The 17,679-nt window shown below is 47.1% G+C and overlaps 1 protein-coding gene across 1 annotated transcript in view; it reads left to right on the top strand.

The window, feature by feature from the left end:
- RHBDD1 (rhomboid domain containing 1) overlaps positions 1-15,798 on the top strand; it is a 115,496-nt gene extending 99,698 nt beyond the window's left edge. Inside the window, exon 7 of the mRNA XM_033112868.1 lies at positions 15,510-15,798. Within this exon, the coding sequence (XP_032968759.1) occupies positions 15,510-15,604 (95 nt within the window). The 3' untranslated portion in view covers positions 15,605-15,798. The remainder of the gene's footprint in view (positions 1-15,509) is intronic.
- The last annotated feature ends 1,881 nt before the right edge of the window (positions 15,799-17,679 follow it).

The following is a 17,679-nucleotide window of genomic DNA, read 5'->3' as shown; positions in this document are numbered from 1 at the left end:
ATTCTTAAATAAAAGGAAACCCTTGGAGGGTTTTAGGCCGAGGATAACGCTGATCAGAGATGTGTGTTTTTGAAAAGCTCTCCCACCCACTACAATGTGGAGAATGGCCGGGGGAGACCAGAGAGAAGGTGGGAGATGATTTAGCTGCTTGGACAGCCGTCCAGGCTCACGAAATAGACGCCGGTGGGGTTGGTGGTGACAGACAAATGGAGAGAATGGATGAGTTGGGTCATGTTCCAACTAAAAAGACAGGATTTGGTGACGGGTTGGTGAGGGACAGGTGAGGAGGAGGAAGGTGCCTGGATGACTCCAGGGTCTGGGCACATGTGACAAACTGGGAGTATGGTGGGGACATCCCCAGAAAGGGCAGCCTAGAAGGGGCGTTATTAGTATAATAGGGGCCACTTACCCTTGATTGCTTTGGGCCAGGCGCTGACATCTTTTAATTCATTAATTACGTCTGTGACGTAAGTTTTGGTGTCGCACACGTAAGAAAATTGAGGGTCCGTGAGTAAAGTATGGAACGTGTCGAGGGGCACGGAAGAAGGAGCAGAGCCAGTGTCCACACGCGCACCGTCTGGCAGCCCACTCCCTTCCGCTGGCCCCCACCAGAACCAGGTAGCGGCAGGACACGCCTGTAAAACTCCAGTGCTCACGCCAGATTTGACAGGGACGTTTGGATTATGTGGGATGAAATGGCTGAGAGAAAACAAGGAAGCCGGGTGATGTGAACAGACCACCAAGACACCTAGGTTCTGGTTCTGCCCCTCTTAGCTGTGCAAAACAGGAAAATCATTTTCCCTCTCTGGGCTTCTGTTTCCCATCTCTGAAATGAGCAGATTGGCTGCCCCGCTTCCCTGTTCTCAAAACCCATGACCCGTATGATATGCGGGATGCGTCTCACACAGCGTCCCCTTTCCATACTTGATTGAGGTTTTAGAGTTTCTCTCTTAAAACTATAGCCGGGCCTGTCAGTACCCGCTTTTACTCTGGCCACAGCACACGCTTACATACATATTTCCAAAGAGGCTCAGGAAGCAACTTGTTTCTCCCCCTTATCTAAATCACCAGTTATCCAAAGTAAGCCTAATTCTCAATTGCGAACTTGGAATTTAAAGTTCAAAAAATATAGTTCTGAGGCCTCCCTTTCTGTTCATAAAATGAGTTTTATTTTGCTGGGAATTATTAACAGACATGTAAAAACTAAGTGATTTTTGTTGTTGAATATTTTTTTTAGTGCCACAGATCATTTTAGAATCATTTCTGGTCAATTCTAGGTCAGTCTGAAGCAGTGAGAGGCAGGCTGTCTTAAGGGTGTGAAAACAGTCTGAGAAAGCCTCCAGGGCTTCCTGAGGCTGGGAGGGCTTGTTTATTAGAGATGTTTCAGTAACTGTGTGTGTGTGTGTGTGTGTGTGTGTGTGTGTGTGTGTGTGTGTAAGTTAGAACACATGTGTGCCCATGCTCAAGCGTGCACACATACACTCTCTCTAATGGGGCACAAGATCAGAACTTGGCATGGGTGAGGGTGAGTTAATATACCTAAAAGAACACACAGTAAGTGGTCATTAGGCTCAGGGTTACGTTCAATGCCATCCAACACAGAAACAAGCATGATTTACAAAGGACCACTTCTAGGATAGTTGATCGCTTCTCAGAAATTCACAGCCATCCTCATTCTAGGCTAACTCTGACCCACATCCAGAATTTCTCAGCTCTTACGTGCAAAGAGCAAGACTCCTGCTTGTTTGTTTCTCCCAGATGGCCTCTCGCTGCCACTTACTTCACAGAGCTTATCCACTGTGAAAGGATAAGAGGTTGCATCGTCCTCACCTTCCAAGTTGTCTGGGCCTTTGTGGAGGAGCCCACCCCAGTCTCTGAAGTCACTTACTGTTGCCATTCAAATTCATGGCTGTGTACTTTAGACAAATAGGTCATTCTTCTATCACTTGTTTTCACCTCCCCCGTCGCCTGCCTTTGTTTTGAACCCGCCAAGCACACATCTGGCCCCAGACCTGAGCTGCGTTAGTTTCCTGTGGTGGGGTTGGGTTGGAGACGCTCTGATGTCCCCACTGAGCTGTGTGCCCCTTTGAGACCAGCCGTCCTGCCCTCTCATCATAGGTTTTTCTCAGAACAAACTGCAAGAGAAGGATGCCACGCAGCTTTCAGCTTCTGTGAGAGCTTTGAGCCACGGGTGTTCTCCACGGCCACTAAAAATCTCGGGGATAGTTTCCTAGGTCAGGGATTGCTTTTGTAATTGTGTGTCGATTTCAGTGTCTCTGGACACGTGCTTATGTGCTAATCAGGCTGACAGCATTTGAAAAATAGAAATAATTTTGAATTTTTAAAGTCTCTAAGTCAGCATTCAGCTTACATGTATGTAATATCTCTCATATCTCAGCCTATTTCTAGCGATGGAAAGTTTTCTAAAGTATCCGGAACCCCAGAGCCCAGACAAACTTCGTGAATTTCACAGAGGAGATACACAGACTGAACAGTGTCCTGAAGCCCGTGGCTCTGTAGCCTCCGGTCACCATTTATGTCTCAGGAGCTGAGAGCTCATTAGCGGCCGAGGCCAGAAACCCATGTTCCTGGACTTGGAGATTCCCTACCTGCCACTGTTTATCTACATTTCTCGCAGCGTCCTCTAGTCCCGTCGTCCTGGCCTGGCCCTCCTGTCCTCCTCTCTGCCCAGCACTGACGGCACATTAATTGGTTCTTTGTTCACTCATCAAACGTCTGTGATGCACCCACCATGTACCAGGCACCTGGGCTGCAGAGGTGAATCACTTCGTTCCTGGGACTGAGTGGCCCGGGGCCCGTTTTATCTGTGCTGATCTCATGTATAACTAGTAGGCTGTGCGGCTTTGCTCTGTTCCTCAGGACAGCCGGGCTGCTTTGGTGTCTTACTTTTCAACTCCACGTCGTCTGGAGTGGAGCATAGCACAGCCTGGGAGACTACCCGAGTCCCTGGCTCATGGGACATGTGACAGAAGAGCTACTGGTACAAATCCAAGTGGCATGTTCTTGCAGATGGTCAGAAACCCCAGAATACATTACTGCATTTCTCTGATCCAACTTTCTCCAAGGGGGACTGGAAGCACCAGACTTACTCAAGGTGCTTGTGAAAAATGCCGTTTCCTGGGTCCCCGCAGAGCGGTTGATCTGGAATCTCCCGAGTTAGAACCTACAGTCTGCCTCTCACCAGGCACCCCACCCCCCACCCCCCCGATGAACGTTTGGGAATTGCCATTGTAGATCCAGTGTGTAGTCTTCAGTTCTTTCTCATGCCATGTTTTTGCAGGACTGTACCTGGAAGCCTTGGGTCGGCGTGGGACCGGTCACATAGCTTGCCTTATGTGCTGCTAGTCAGTCCTTCCTCCAAGCCCAGGGGTCATCTGTCCCAGCGCCCTTCCCGCCCCAAACCACGTAGCCTCGTGTCTCCTGATACATAGTTACCTGCACATTTGTCCCGTGTGAGCTGTACTTCACCCCTGAGTGGTCGCTTTCAGCAGAAGTTTCCAACCTAAGTTCCTCTGTCCTTTTCCAAAGACCTATTGACTCTCAATCTTTTTTTCCCTCATTCCTTGATTTCTTGGGATGATGTTTACCTGTATTTTTTTTCATGCCCAAATGTGAAAGGGTGTTTTCAAGGAATTGAGATTGAGATTTCTGAGAGAAATGTGGGCTAACTTGAAACGGTATATGGTTTCAAAAGTCAGTGAAAACATTATCTTGGGCCTTTGCTTAAAGAGCTAGAAACTGGGGTGTCTCTGATTTGAAATTCGGTCGCATTGAGTGAGAAAACAATGAGACAGATCAAAATGTCCCCAACAGTGTTTCTCTCTACCTCTGTCTGAAGAGGGGATTTGAGAGCCTGGGCAAAAAGCATAGCGTTGGGGATTTTGTTGTTTCTGAGTGGAGGACCTACTCTGTGCATGAGAGAGGGTGGACTATGTGACTGGCATTTTACCCCTGGGAGGGTGGGGTCTTCTGTCCCAGGCAGTTAGGAACCTACCACCTCGGGCAGGGCCTCATCCACCATGAAGCACACTTGTGTGTCCCTTAGGTCGCTGGGGGTCTGTACAGCATTAGAGGCAGACAGACCACCGGTTATCAAGCTGCCAATTTCAGAAACACCTCCATGGCCTCTCTGAGTCTGGGCTGACCAGGACAGCAGCAGTGAAGGGTCTGGGCTCATTGGCTAAGGAATTAAAGAGATTCTCCAGGGAGGAACCATGGGTGCTGAAGGCCTTTGCAGAGTCCCAGATCTCACGGAACACGCAGTTTGTAAGTCCTGGCCCTATACACTCTGAACAAACTGCGACAGACACGGTCCAAATGAACCCTGGATGGCCCTTCTCTATCTCACGTCCTCCCTCTTTGATATTCTGCTGGGCTAGTGCAAGAAGGGGCAGAAGGAAAAGGGATTGGGGACAAGTATAAGTGGGAGTTTAGGTGAAAATGTGAACCAGTAGACAGAACCATTTTGGTTAAGTTTAAAGTAAATCATTTTTTAGCACTACTGTATCCAGAATTAGTTGTCTTATTACCACAGATTGTATCTGTTTCTCTCTTCTAATTTGGAGTTAGAGTGACAGATCATTCAAGTAAAACCACTCAGCTATGCAAGGCTGTCTGCACAATAGTAAGAGTAAATTCCGAGTTTAGAATGTCTATAAATGGTTAAAATGTCTATGTCCACATCTGTATCCATAACCATCTCTCTCTCTCTGTCCCACTGCCTTGTCAGTCCGTCTGCTCTGGAAGACATCTGATAGAATGTAGAAACTACTCGATGCTGGCAAATAATGCCCAGGTTCCAGACCATCTAGGCAATAAACAACCCCGTAATATTCGGTGCAGGGGCTTCTGTAGGAGCCCATCTGTTTCAGAATACCGCTAATTCTGCTTACGGTGCAGAATGCTTTGTTGGCTGGAATTCATCCTCATTTTCTTCAGCTGACTCAGTGTCCTGGGCCTCTGGTTCCACCTGCTGGCAAGTGTAAATAAAATGAAACCCAGAGTAGAGCTATTCCGTCAACAGAAAAAGTTGAGCCATAGCTCAGTGGTTCTCAAAAGTTAGCGTAGGTCGCAGTTACTTGGGAGCTCATTAAAAATACAGAGGCCTGGGCTCCAAGCCAGGCCTGTTGAGTCGGAAACGCTCTCAAACCATTCATGCTCCACCAGTGTTCGAGGACCACTTCACCTGGAACTCAGGGCCCCGAGGGTCAGGGACACCCCAGCTTATCCTGCTCATCCCCAAACAGGAAGCCACAAAGCCTACGAGAGGTACCCACTGCTACCTCTTCATTTCATCCCCGTAACTTGTGGTGGCAAGGGTTGAAAGCTTTATTCCCTCGGAACTCATCAAGAAAGTTTAAACGTAGAGAAACCCGGCAAACACTGCTTAACCAAGTGCCCAGGGTCAGATCATCAGCGATGAGTCCTTTGAGCAGCAAAAAGCCCTGGCAGGAGGTGATGAGAAGGCCACTTCACCTCTGTGGTCTTCTTCCCCCAAGCCACAGCCCCAGTCTACTCAGGAGACAAACCAAACTGAGAGACCGTTTCCGGGCGACCTGGCTGGTCCTCCTCAAGATGGTCAAGGTCATGGCGAACAAGAAAAGCCTGAGAAACTACCCCAGCCTGGAAGAGACTAAGGACACGTGACACCTACCAGTGCTGCTGGACACTGGAACCGAAAAAGGATATTAGTGGAAAAACTGGTAGATTCCAAATGAAGTCTGGATTTCAGTTAATGGTAATGCGTCCACCCCTGTAGGTGGCTCCTTAGTGTTGACAGCTGTACCGTGACAATGTCAGATGTTAGCATTGGGATGGAACGGTCCATTGTCTTTGTCACTTTCCTGTAAACCTAAAATTATTCCAAATAAAGTTTATTCAACATGTCGGTGACAGGGGCCAGGAGCACCGAATTAGACCGAAAGACTTCGGAGACGTTGCCAAGGAGCTCAGCATGGCCTGCCCTCTGATGGCCAGGCTGCCTCACGGAGGCAGGGTCCTCCAGAGCAGGCGCCCCTGACACTCACAGGGAAGCACAGCCCCGGCATCTTGCACGTCTGTGCGGAGGTGTAAACTGTCCATCCAGGGAGGAGAAGGGACTTGTCCAGGGTCCTGGTGGGGCCAGGGTGCAAACCCACATCACAAGTGTGTTCGTGCTCCACAGCCTTGCTCCATGATTTGATACATTGTCTGTGACAGCGTCACCTGGGTGCTCCTTAAAATGCAGCTGCCCAGGCTCCGACCACCACTTGCTGCACAAGTCTCTCTGACAGTGGGACCCAGTAATCTGCATTTTTCACAAGATCTCCATCACTACGCATGCTAACATGTGAAGACCCCAGCAGCAAGCTGGGCACCTGTCCCGTTCATAGCATCTCTGGCTTTGCCCAGACCTCTTACATTTGAGCTACAGAAGCTGCCAGAACCCCATCTCTGACTCCTGCTGTTTGATGGAAACTGCTCCTAGGGCCGGTGCTGCCAAAAGCCAGGAAGGGGAGAGTCCAGCTGCAGCCACTGTTTCGGATGAATGCCGTTGCACAAGGCCCGCGTAGGGCCGGAACCCAGTGTGTCTCGGGAGGAGGCAATTTTTTTTATCTTTTTAAGCTCAATTTATTATAGTTTAAATACTCTCTTACCCACTACCCTCTCTCCTTTATTTAAAATAATGAAATTAAAACTTACTCAAAGAAAGTGCTAAGATCAAGAAGGAGGAGGAGGTTGGCAGTGGGACTTGTATCCAGGCGCCCAGAAGGCACCTTGATGTCCCTCCCGGCCTGTCCTTCCCCCACCGTGGCCCCACCTTCACCTCGCCGTGGCGGGCCTCCTCGCCAGAGAGAGAAGGGCCGCAGGTCAGACCTGGCAAAGGCCTAAGGAGTCCGGGGGCTGGAGCAGGCAGTCCTTTGGATCTCGGGAATCCTCTAAGGCCTGAGGGTCCCTGGAGTGGAGTCCAGCAAAAATGCAGGAGGCCCCAGATGCAGGCAGGTGTGGAATCTCAATCGGAAACATCAGGAGAGGCCGGGGACCACGTGGCCCTAGAGCTTCTGAGACGAATGTGGGATTTTAATATTCCGAAGGATTCTCATCCTTTTCCTTACATTGTCCATAGTCACATATACAGATGCCCCCAGCTTATGATGGGGGTGACCTCCCGATAAGCCCACCATAAGTCGAAAATGCATGTAATACACCACACCTGCTGTCGTGCAGGGTGTCGCGCGGGGTCTCAGCTCCCGCTCCCCACATAAGAACGCAGGGTGTGGCGAGGCCAAAAAGGAACACCCACGGAGCCATAGGTAGGGGAGTCATACCACTATAGTCTCACTGGAGGCTGGATTCACACGACGTGCGACCTGCTGTCCGCTTTTCTGCCAACCGACCGACTCCCCTCGACTCGACTCACCAACCAGCACAGTCGCGGCAGTTATATGAGTGGCCACTGGCTCACTGGTTACAGCTGACGGCCAACTGGCCACAGCTGAGGGCCACCCACTCACAGTAGATGGCCATTTACTGCCTGAGCCAGCACCTTTCCACGTGAGGCCGAGAGCCTGGAAACTACTCTCTGGGACTCTGTCCCCACACCTGCCGAACACCGTAGCTCAGCCTAGCCTAACTTAAACGTGTTCAGAACACTTACAGTATCCTACAGTTGGACAAAACCATCTAACAAAACCTATTCTATAACAAAGTATTGGATAACTTATGTAATTTATTATGCATATCGCTTTTGCATCACCATAAAGTTAAAATTCCCAAGTCAAACCGTTGAAAGTCGGACCGTCTGTATGTGTTTTTGATCAAAACTCCCTCTCCACGTGTGACTTCTTTATTCACCCTTCAGTTTTCTGTTTTCTGTTGTAAGAGATGTTCTCAAAGCTGCGCCTCCAGACAAGGTCCATAGGGCCTGTCCCAGGCTTGCAGGGCCCCTTGTGTGCACTAGGCAGTGAGAGCGCAGAAGGGAAGGATGACTCTGCCCCCAGGAGCCCTGCGTCCAGCTTCCCGAGAGTTTTCATACATCCGTCCATTGAATATCCCTAGATGACCGTGCATTGAAAAAAAAAACTTCAGCCACAAAGGATATGGAACAGGGCGGGGATTCTTGGAGACAGTCAACCTCTTTTCAGTTTCCAGTATTCTGTTTTGGATCAAGGAAAATTTTAAACATCTTAAGGCATCATGAAATGTATGTATAGGGTGTCTGAAAATCATTCCTACTGTCCTTAAAAATCCCTCTTGATAAAGTGATGACAGCTTTCAAAGGATTTAAGACAAATCGATTTGAAAAATAGAAACATCCTTTAGTATTAAAATCTGCATCCGGGGCCGGCCGGTTAGCTCAGTTGGTTAGAGCACAGTGCTCAGAGTACTAAGGTTGCCGGTTTGATTCCCACATGTGAGCTGTGCCCTCCACAACTAGATTGAAACAACTACTTGACTTGGAACTGATGGGTCCTGGAAAAACACACTTAAAAAAAAAAAAAAGTCTAGATCCATTTGTGTTTTTCTTCAAACTCCGCGTTACAGTGCTTCCGAGTGAGAAGAGGACACTCCAGTCCTCGTCTCTCCTTCCTTCTTGCCGCTCCTCCAGCTCAAGGAGAGAGAGAGCACATCGAGAATGCCTGTAAGAGGCCATAAGCTGTCCTGTGTTTAAAAAATACCCGATAGTTAACTTCAAAGGCTGACGTTTGCAGCTGGGGCTATTACTAAAACGTATACCTTGTCAAAGGAGATCCAAATCCCTGATACTTTCAATTTTCCAAAACAATCTTGCTGTTTGCAGCAGGCGTTATCTAAGGCAGAAGGGAAGTTGTTCCTGCTGCTTTCAGAACAGATCCTGTCTCCAGATCACGACTGAGGCAATAATAGTGTTCAGGTTTACAGATCCTGGTTGGGGATTAAGGAAAAGGACTCGCGCACCGCATGTCTGGAGCAGTGTAGAAAGGGATCTGGGTTTGAATCTTGACCCAGCCACTGACCAGCTGTATGGCCTTGGCAAATACATGAAATCTTTCAGCCTCCGTGTCTCCACCTGTAAAACAGACAAGGAAATTCTGCTGGGAAGGATAAGTAGACTAAAAACCACATAATAATGATACAGATGAATCTCACAAACATAAGGCAAAATGAAGCCACTCACAAAAGGTACATGTTGTATGAATGCATTCATGGACAAAAGGAGACAAATAATCTGCCCTCTTAGAAGTCAGGATTGTGGGTACTCTTGGGCGTGGTCGTAGGGACTGGGAGGGAGCACGTGGAGGCTTTTGAGCCCTGGAAATATTCTGTATTTTGAGCTGGCTGTTGGTCCCACATGTTCAGTTCATGAACGCTTGTCATGCGGGGTCTCTGGTCCCACTTAAGAATGTAGGACATGGTGAGACCAAAAAGGAACGCCCACTGAGCCGTAGATAGGGGAGTCATACCACTATAATCTCGCTGGCGGCTGGGTTAGAGACACAGGAAGCAGCAGCCACATGATCCGCAACCTGCTGTCCACTTCTCTCTGCCACCCAACCTCACTTGCTAGCTGCAATCCGCTCTTGCTAGCTCAGCCACCATCTTCTTGCTTGCCCCCATTTGCTGCTAGAGTAGCCACAGCAGTTATATTAGTGGCCAATGGCTCACTGGTTACAGCTGACGGCCAACTAGCCACAGCTGATGGCCATCCAATCACAGTTGATGGCCATTTACTACCCGAGTGAGCACCTTTCCACGTGAGGGCGAGAGCCTGGAAACTGCACTCCTGGCTCTGTCCCCACAATGTTAACCAAGTTGCGTGTGCTTTCTAAAAAGGAGGGAAGAGTAAGGAGGGTGAGCCTGTAGCAGTTGCCCAGCTAACGTTCACTGTCTCTCCCTTCACTTCCTCTTTTTTTTTCTGGAGATCAGACCGTATGTTGTCTGTATTGCAGGAAACACTAGATCTGACACAGTGGCTTCAATACTTTAGGTTATTCGAATTGCTAACTGGATTATATCGTGTTGATTTTAGGTCATATGTTCCCCAAATCAACCAACCAGAACAGGGAGAAAAGTACAACAGGTAAAGTAGCAGCTGGTGTGAACTCTATTTCAAAGCTTCTTATTTTGACATTCCAGATTTTGTTTCAGAAATTTAAAAACCCCCACTGTTGCCGACTTGATTGATTAAGGAGTAGAAAGTGACTTTTTCTCTCTAAAATTACATCTAAATGTTACCTTTCTTGTAAACCATAATTAAACTTCCATTTATATGAAAGTTATGAGATTTTAGGTGAATTTCAAACTATTTTTAGATGATAGATAGATATAGATAGGTATATCGATAGATAGTTATAACAAATGGCTAAAAAGTAAAGTGGTTGTATTGTCCTTAAGTACCTCCACTTTTCAGAGAATGTCTTGCTAAATAATTGTACTTGAATTTCTTCCAGTCCTTTTCCATCTTCATCAGTAAATGACTTACCAGCCATCTTTTCAGAAGATGGGAGTTTTTTGGGAAGCTTTGTAATTTATGGAATTCTAGTAAAGTAACATTTCAAAAGAGGGAATGCAGGTCCCATGCTGCTGCCCTCATTTGACAATAGAAATCTCAGAGAACACTGGTGATTTGTTTAGAGGTCTCCTGTTTTTTTAAAAAAAGTATATGAAAAAATGTGATTGCCTTTTTAGCTCCCTAATTTAAAGGAAAGATGTGTCATCCTGTGACTTCACTTTAGTATAATTTCACCAGATGGTAAAGAGTGTTCATCAGATCACGAGCAGGATCTATGAATACCAGCAAATTAAACATCTCTATTTACAAGGGTGGTGAACAGTAGGGCAGATGGCCATCAACACTTGGTGTTCTTTTTAGCAATTCTTATCTGGATGAAATTGCTTCTCCTCCCTTAGATGTAAAATGAAGAGGTTACTGCATTATACATAAGGGTAGAGAACTGAACATTTTTCCATCAAGAACCACGGATCAATAAATCTTATGATCTCACTATTGGTGCTATAATTGAGCTAAATCATCTTGAACTGTTCCTGAGGTTCTCTGAGGCATGCTCGCTGTTTCTTTGAGTAAAATTGAGGGCTGACTTCCATGTACAGGAACACAGAGGCAAGGCTCATAAATACTAATATTCTGTTCTCAGAGCAGGGTTGTTTCACCCAGACCAGTAAACGTTCAATGCATGGTTTAACTCAGCGCAGAAAAAAAGGTCTTGGCTGGACTCTCCAGTTTTCCCAATGACAGAAAGGCTCCTCCATGTTTCAAAAGTGTGCTGCTAACGGGGGGGGGGGGGGGGGGGGGTGTTGATTACTTTTTTTTGTGTCTATTTCTTAAAAGGAAAATACTGTATCATAATAGCAACTCCACATTTTGTACAAAACCCTGGTAAATGGTCTTCAAACAGAGTTGAACTCTATCTTTTAATAAGTCACTGCTTTTGTCATTTTACTTTGTATCTGTCAGAGTTAGTTAAAGATACTAACAAGTTGACATTTAACATGTGATTTGTGGTGACATTAGAGATTCAAAACCATAACATCCAACGCTCATCAGGCATTTACTACACACCTGGTACTCAGCATTTTATAACTGTGAACTCTCCTCACCCTCTCGACAATTCAAGGAAGGACCTGCCCTTACTATTTCCATTTTACAGATAAGGAAACTAAGGCCAAGTTAAGGTAACCTACTTGATCAAGGACGTGTAGCTAGAAAGTAGAGAAGTTGGGATTTAATCCAAGGCCGTCAAACTCCAGAGTCCTAGGAAGGTCCCTGGCTGGCAGTGACATTGTTCAGCAGTGTCCCCTCACAGGTGAACCAACTCAAGCCTGCTAAAATGACTTGCCTGGGTGACCCCTCTGGTTCCAGGCAGGGCTGGCGGCATTTCCCAATTCCCTGCCAACATGTTTCCATTACACCCCAGGGCCCCTCGTCTCCTCTCACCACCCAGCTGAGCCCAGTCTAGATCTTTCCCATGTGCTTAACAAATATAAGTACAAATCAAAAATACATTTCTAAGACCCCTCGAGAAATGCCTGCAGAGGATCCTGGAGGTTATAAAGAGAAGTAATGGATTATGTCACAAAATAGAAAATACAGAAACAAGTTTAAAAAAAAATAAATGAAAAGGTAGGAAATTGGAAGACAGAGCCTAGCTGAAACTTAGCTGGAGCAGCCGGAGGCCTGGTTCCTAGTGTGGCACTCACCCAAAGCATAGACGTGACAAATGGTGTGCATGAATGGCTGACATCAAATATGTCATTGTCTTCAAAATATCAACGATTAATTTACACTTAAAAACTTTCCCAGAAAGATTAAGAACAGTGTAGTGTTCAGAGCCTGAAATGAAGCATTGAAGTCATTCTTCAGATAGGAGGGGGACTTTGTTTTACCTGCAACACTGAGTGTAAAGGGTTTAAAATACCCATACAATCAGGCCTGGTCACAGACTGAGCACTGCTTTCGTTCCTGTTGTTGTGCTGTTACACCCAAGGCCCCCTGGTGGCCCTGGGAGCCCAGCCACTCTAGTACCCAGTGGACCCAGTGTGGAATCTTTGTAGTCACGTCTGTGATGGTAGCGGAGTTCCCTGAGTTGAAGGTTTAGGCTGGATCTTCTTTTTCACATACTAGTGAGCTCCCCACGTATACATGAAGAAAAGGGACAGACACTCGGGGTTTTAGCAAGGGGAGTGGGGGATGGTGAAAGGGTGTGACGTTTGACATACTCAGTGCGTTGGAAGTGATGGATGGTCCTGTGGCCTTGTGGAATGAGAACCAGAATTGCAGTCAGCAGCCCAAGCTTCAAGTGTTTCTTCACCCCATGCTAGCTTTGTGACCTTACGTGGGTCCCTGACATTCTCTGAGCCTCGGTTTCCTCATCTGCAAAATGGGGGTCATAAAATTGGAAATGAAAGCTAATTGGAATAGAGCACCTTAGCAGCGCTATATGAGCGACAGAGTGATTATTGTTCCTCTCTCGCTGTGAGTTTTCTACTCCGACGTGTGGTGTTTCTTCTGCTGGCTCAGCCCTGGTTCTCCTCGAATGCCCTGCAGGGTGGGGGTGGGGGGAGCATTTGTGCTAGCGGCTCGTTTTCTGAGCCGCTGCCCAGGAACCTTCAAAGTGGGCCTCTTCTAATTCCTGCCTGCATTTCCCTTGGGGAAAACAGTCATTCTCAGACTTTTTCTTTTGGACACTGGGATTCCCCTTGGGTGTCTGAGCACTCTTTCGGCCGCCGTGGGTTTGTGCCCTGAAGCCCAGAGTCACCATGTCCCATTGAGCTTGCTTCTGCCCCTGCACGTAGCTGGTCCTAATAGTTCCCTGCCCAGTTGGAATGGGGGTCACATCCTGGCCTGCGCTCAGACGTCCAGTTAGGAATAGTCTTGTCAAAAACAACTGTTAAAGGAAAAGCGAGACTTGGATTTTACAACACAGAACAATTTCAAGCAATAAACTAATGGTAATAGGATTCATGAGTTTCTCTATAATTTCAAACCATTTACCTCTTTGAACAAAGAGAATTTTCTTCACAAATATGTATGGCAAAAGCCACATCCAGTAAAACTTTTAATCTTATAGTATTCATAAAATGTTTATGGTGAAAGTCTCATAAGCCTATAATATATTTTTGAACATCATCTTTAATGAAAGTTGATAAATTGATATACACTTCACCCTATCAGAAAAACTGTGAGGTAGCCTTTTCCCAGCAGGAGTGAGTGTGGGGCGAGGCCTGCCCAGTTCAATTCTGGGTTTTCTGGTCAGGAGGGGACACAGGGCGTCCGGAGGCGTAATTCTCCCATGGTCTCAGAAGGAGAGAAGAACCAGATCTGTGTAAGCACCGGGCTCTCCATCACGGAGGGGAGGCAACACAAAGCGTTACCTTGGACCGCCTTTGAAAAATCTCTCATTGTCTGACAACTGAAATTCCAGTTCCAGATTGAGCAGCAGACTGACTCAGTTTCACACCACTTCTCCTATCTTTGCATCAGATCCTTAACAATTGTTATGTCGCTGTGTTACCTGTAAACCTCTTTGATAAGGTACCACAGTTAGAGAGTGAGCAGGAGGGACCCACTGCTCCCTTGCTTTCCCTCCTGGCTCGAACCCCCCTGCCCACCCACCGTTCCCAGGGAGGCTAATGCTTCCAGAGTATTTGCCCCTCCCCCCGCCGGTCGTGTCAGAATCTCAGTGGGTGAGGTTGACTGTAGCTGTCTGGCTGTAACATATACCCTTGGAAATGATAAGTCATCGGAGTCAGCCCGTGTGTTTATTGAACAGCTACTATATGTCCAGGACTGTACCCGGCACTGCGAGCAGCATGAAACGTCAGAGATGCTCCTGCCACTGAAAGCTTATAATCCTAGTAGGAGAGAGAAGAGGTGGGACCGGGTGGCTGCCCTCCCTGGCAGGGTGTGGTGACTGTTGCATGAGGGCTACCAACAGGAAGGTGCTGGAAGCTGAAGAGCTTGAATCGGGAGAGAGCTCTCCCATCTGGAGTGGCCAGAAGGCCGTGTGACCTGGATGGGGCGTGGGAAAATGAGTAAGACTTTTGGTTGATGGAGGTGGTGGGAGAGGGCCTTTGAGAATGAGTTAACAGGGCCAGCGAAGGCACAGAAGTGGAAAGGTACGACCTTTGAGGTCCATGTGCCTACAAGTAAGCCTGCTGCTGTCACGTCTGTCAGTGAAGCCCTGTCAGCTGCCTCATGCAGGGTGTTGAAGCTCTCTCGTTGCACTAGTTTGTTGGTGCCTTGAGGTCCACAGCCGTCTGTTTTCATTTCTTCATTACTCCCCACAATGCCTGGAAGTGTTGTTGTTGGTTTTGGAGAGTTTTTTTTTGTTTGTTTTTATGTAATGATTGAAGTGCTTAGATCATTGTAAATTATATTTTTGGTATGTTTGCAGCCCCAAGAAATCCTTTTCAGTACTGATTTCCATTGTCCTTCATATGATCTTCAAATACTGTGCCTGCAATTTTGTCGGCCTGCCCAGATAGGGGCCATTATGGTAATGCAGCCCCTGCCCCACGGTCCCTGATGCCCTGTGGGTGCATGTGCAGTTCAGGCCGGCGTGATTCCCACTGGCTGGGAGGAGGCGCAGGTTAGAGGGAGAAAAACGGAGGGCCCAAAGGAGAAACCAATCAGCACACTTGGTGGGGAAGTTAGAGATAGTGACAACTTACCTCTGAGCATTAAAAAAAAGTAAACTAAGCCCTTGAGATATTAGGGAAGTTCAATGATGGAGCACGGTGGAAGAAAAAGTAAATTGGGAGGATTGGCAAGAGGCTTCGGAATGAGTCAAACTAGGTTCATAGACTGGACCACACTAAAAATATTTCCTTGATGTTGAAACTTAGTATTGAAAGCGAAAGTTGAAATATGTTTGTCATATTTCTGTTTTGTGCTGAAATAAAGATGACCCCCAAGCCATTGTTTCTCTTTTTCCCTCTTGGGATCCTAGGACACAGCTTTGTAAATGTCAGAACAGTGTTTGATTTTTGCTCGTGCTTTCTCTTTACAGGAAACAGCAGAAATAGCCCCCCACCCTACGGGTTTCGTCTCTCACCAGAAGAAGAAATGAGGCGAAGACGGCTTTACAGATTTGACAACCATTGAGGAGGCACGGCTTCTGGATCGACCGTGGTCCAGTTGGGCATTAGTGCCCATGGGGTCCCTCCCCCAAGCCCCCAGTCCATGCTAACTGAAAGCAGGTGCCCTGTTGTCCTCCCACACTGCTCACAGCTGCCTGACCGGCCGTCCGGTGGCCCCAGGGAGTCTCGATTCACCAGCAGATTGACCTTGTTGAATGCAGGTCAACAAGGGCAGTGGCCCTTCTGCCTCATTTTCTGTCACAGACAGAAGGTCATTCCCTCCACGTGGGGACCAGTTTCCACACTCCTTCCTCTCACTGCTGACTCAGTGGTGCCTCCGCCTTGTTCTGGTTTTGAAGACAGGCCCTCGTCCTGCGCGGTGTGCTCCGTGTTCGACGTGGCAGGACGTGAGGGCTATTTTCCAGGAAGAGGGTGTGTGTTGACCGCGTCTCCTGCACCCAGGCACCTTACTCTCCGCGTCCCGCGCCTGGGGATGTTCCAGCGTGCTGGCGTGCTCTGCCATCGCTCCGCCTTTGTAGAGTGTCCGACTGGAGAACCTTTAGTAAGACCTCAGATGGGGAGGCCACCTGCACACTCCCTGGGGTGGCAGGAGGCACCCACAACTTGGGCAGCCCCTCCAGTGTCAGGCCATCTGTGTACCTGGGGGTGTGACTTGTATTTCACTAATCAGCAAAGCAGCACCAGCGGCCACACACAGAGAGGAGCAAAGGTGTTTGGTGGGTTCCGTCACTGAGAACTCTCCTGTGAGGAAGTGTTGTTTTCTCAAAAAGTGCCTTTTAATTGTCCACTGTAATAGCCACTTGTCCTACTCGAGTGTCCAAGACACCTCCCTGGCCCCTGCGATGCCATGACACGGAGACTGTCTGTCCAGATCAGTTAAGATGTTTCCCGCTGCTTGTGTTTCATGAATAAAAGGACAAAGTCAAATGTCACTGATGTCTTATTGTCACTGAGATACTTACTTTTAAAGTGTTGGAAGCAGCAAAGGCTCTTTCTAAGTTGATTCATCTAGCATTTGCAGAGTTTTCTAATTATGAAAGTAATAGATATATACCTTGTATATGCATAAAGTAACCATGTTAGGGGGTAAATAACCCACTTGTTAACAGAGGTTGTTTTTGAAAGTGGAGTACTTAGGATTTTTCTTTCTATTTCTTTTACAATTTTATATTGCTCTCTTAAAATTGTGTCTATGTATATGGTATATATTACTTTTGCAACAGGAAAACCAATTTATAAAATAATCAAAAATTATACAATCAGGAAAAATGGACTTAATAAGTACTATCCGTCTATTGAGAAAACTCACACCATAAATGGAAATACAAATAAAGGCACGTGCAATTTTAAAATCGCAGGTATGCTCACCCTTTAGAGGTACCAAGGGTTAATGTTTTAGGACTATTGCTTTCTCAGTTTTTCTTTGTATACGTCTGACAGATTTGGAGCACACCGACTATGCAGCTTTGTATCCAGTTGCTAATCTGAACTGACCTGGCACAGGCTTTGACACTTGCATGTAAATGAGCAAAGGAAACCACGTGAGACCTTGAAGCACTTTGACCTTCCAGCTGCCTCAGTGATACCTGGGCTCTGGGTTAATTTACAATTGATGTAAAGCTACAGCGTGTTTATCATACAAGTTGTATCTGTGAGTCTGGTAACTGAAAACAAGTTATGTTCAAGCTAAATGTCATTCTTCTCTCTCAAACTCGATGAATTTGACTGTCATGTTGCCTGTGAGGAGTAACCTCATTCCTACACGATATCCTCTCATAGTACATTGGAAACGTAACCTGTTATGACACTTCTGTTTTGTCCTTATTATTGTTTGTGCACAAAGATGTGCTTTCTACACTGGAGCGTGCGTGGGTTGTGTGAATGGCTCTGGGACCAGGCCTGTATCTTGTTTGTCTTTCTGCACTCCTAGCCCTCTCCCCTTCTACCACCCAAAGGCTGGCCCTGGCTCCTGGTGGGGGCTTATTGAATGTTAGTTTCTCATTGAAGTGTTTTTTCAGTTCATTAAAAGTCCAATCTGTCACTGTCTATGGAAGTCTTTTTTATTGCTGTGTAATCCAG

The sequence above is a fragment of the Rhinolophus ferrumequinum genome, chromosome 8, assembly GCF_004115265.2.
Source record: "Rhinolophus ferrumequinum isolate MPI-CBG mRhiFer1 chromosome 8, mRhiFer1_v1.p, whole genome shotgun sequence".
Classification (NCBI taxonomy): domain Eukaryota; kingdom Metazoa; phylum Chordata; class Mammalia; order Chiroptera; family Rhinolophidae; genus Rhinolophus; species Rhinolophus ferrumequinum.
Note: the sequence above shows the minus strand (reverse complement) of the source record. Positions and strands in the feature narration are given on the sequence as shown.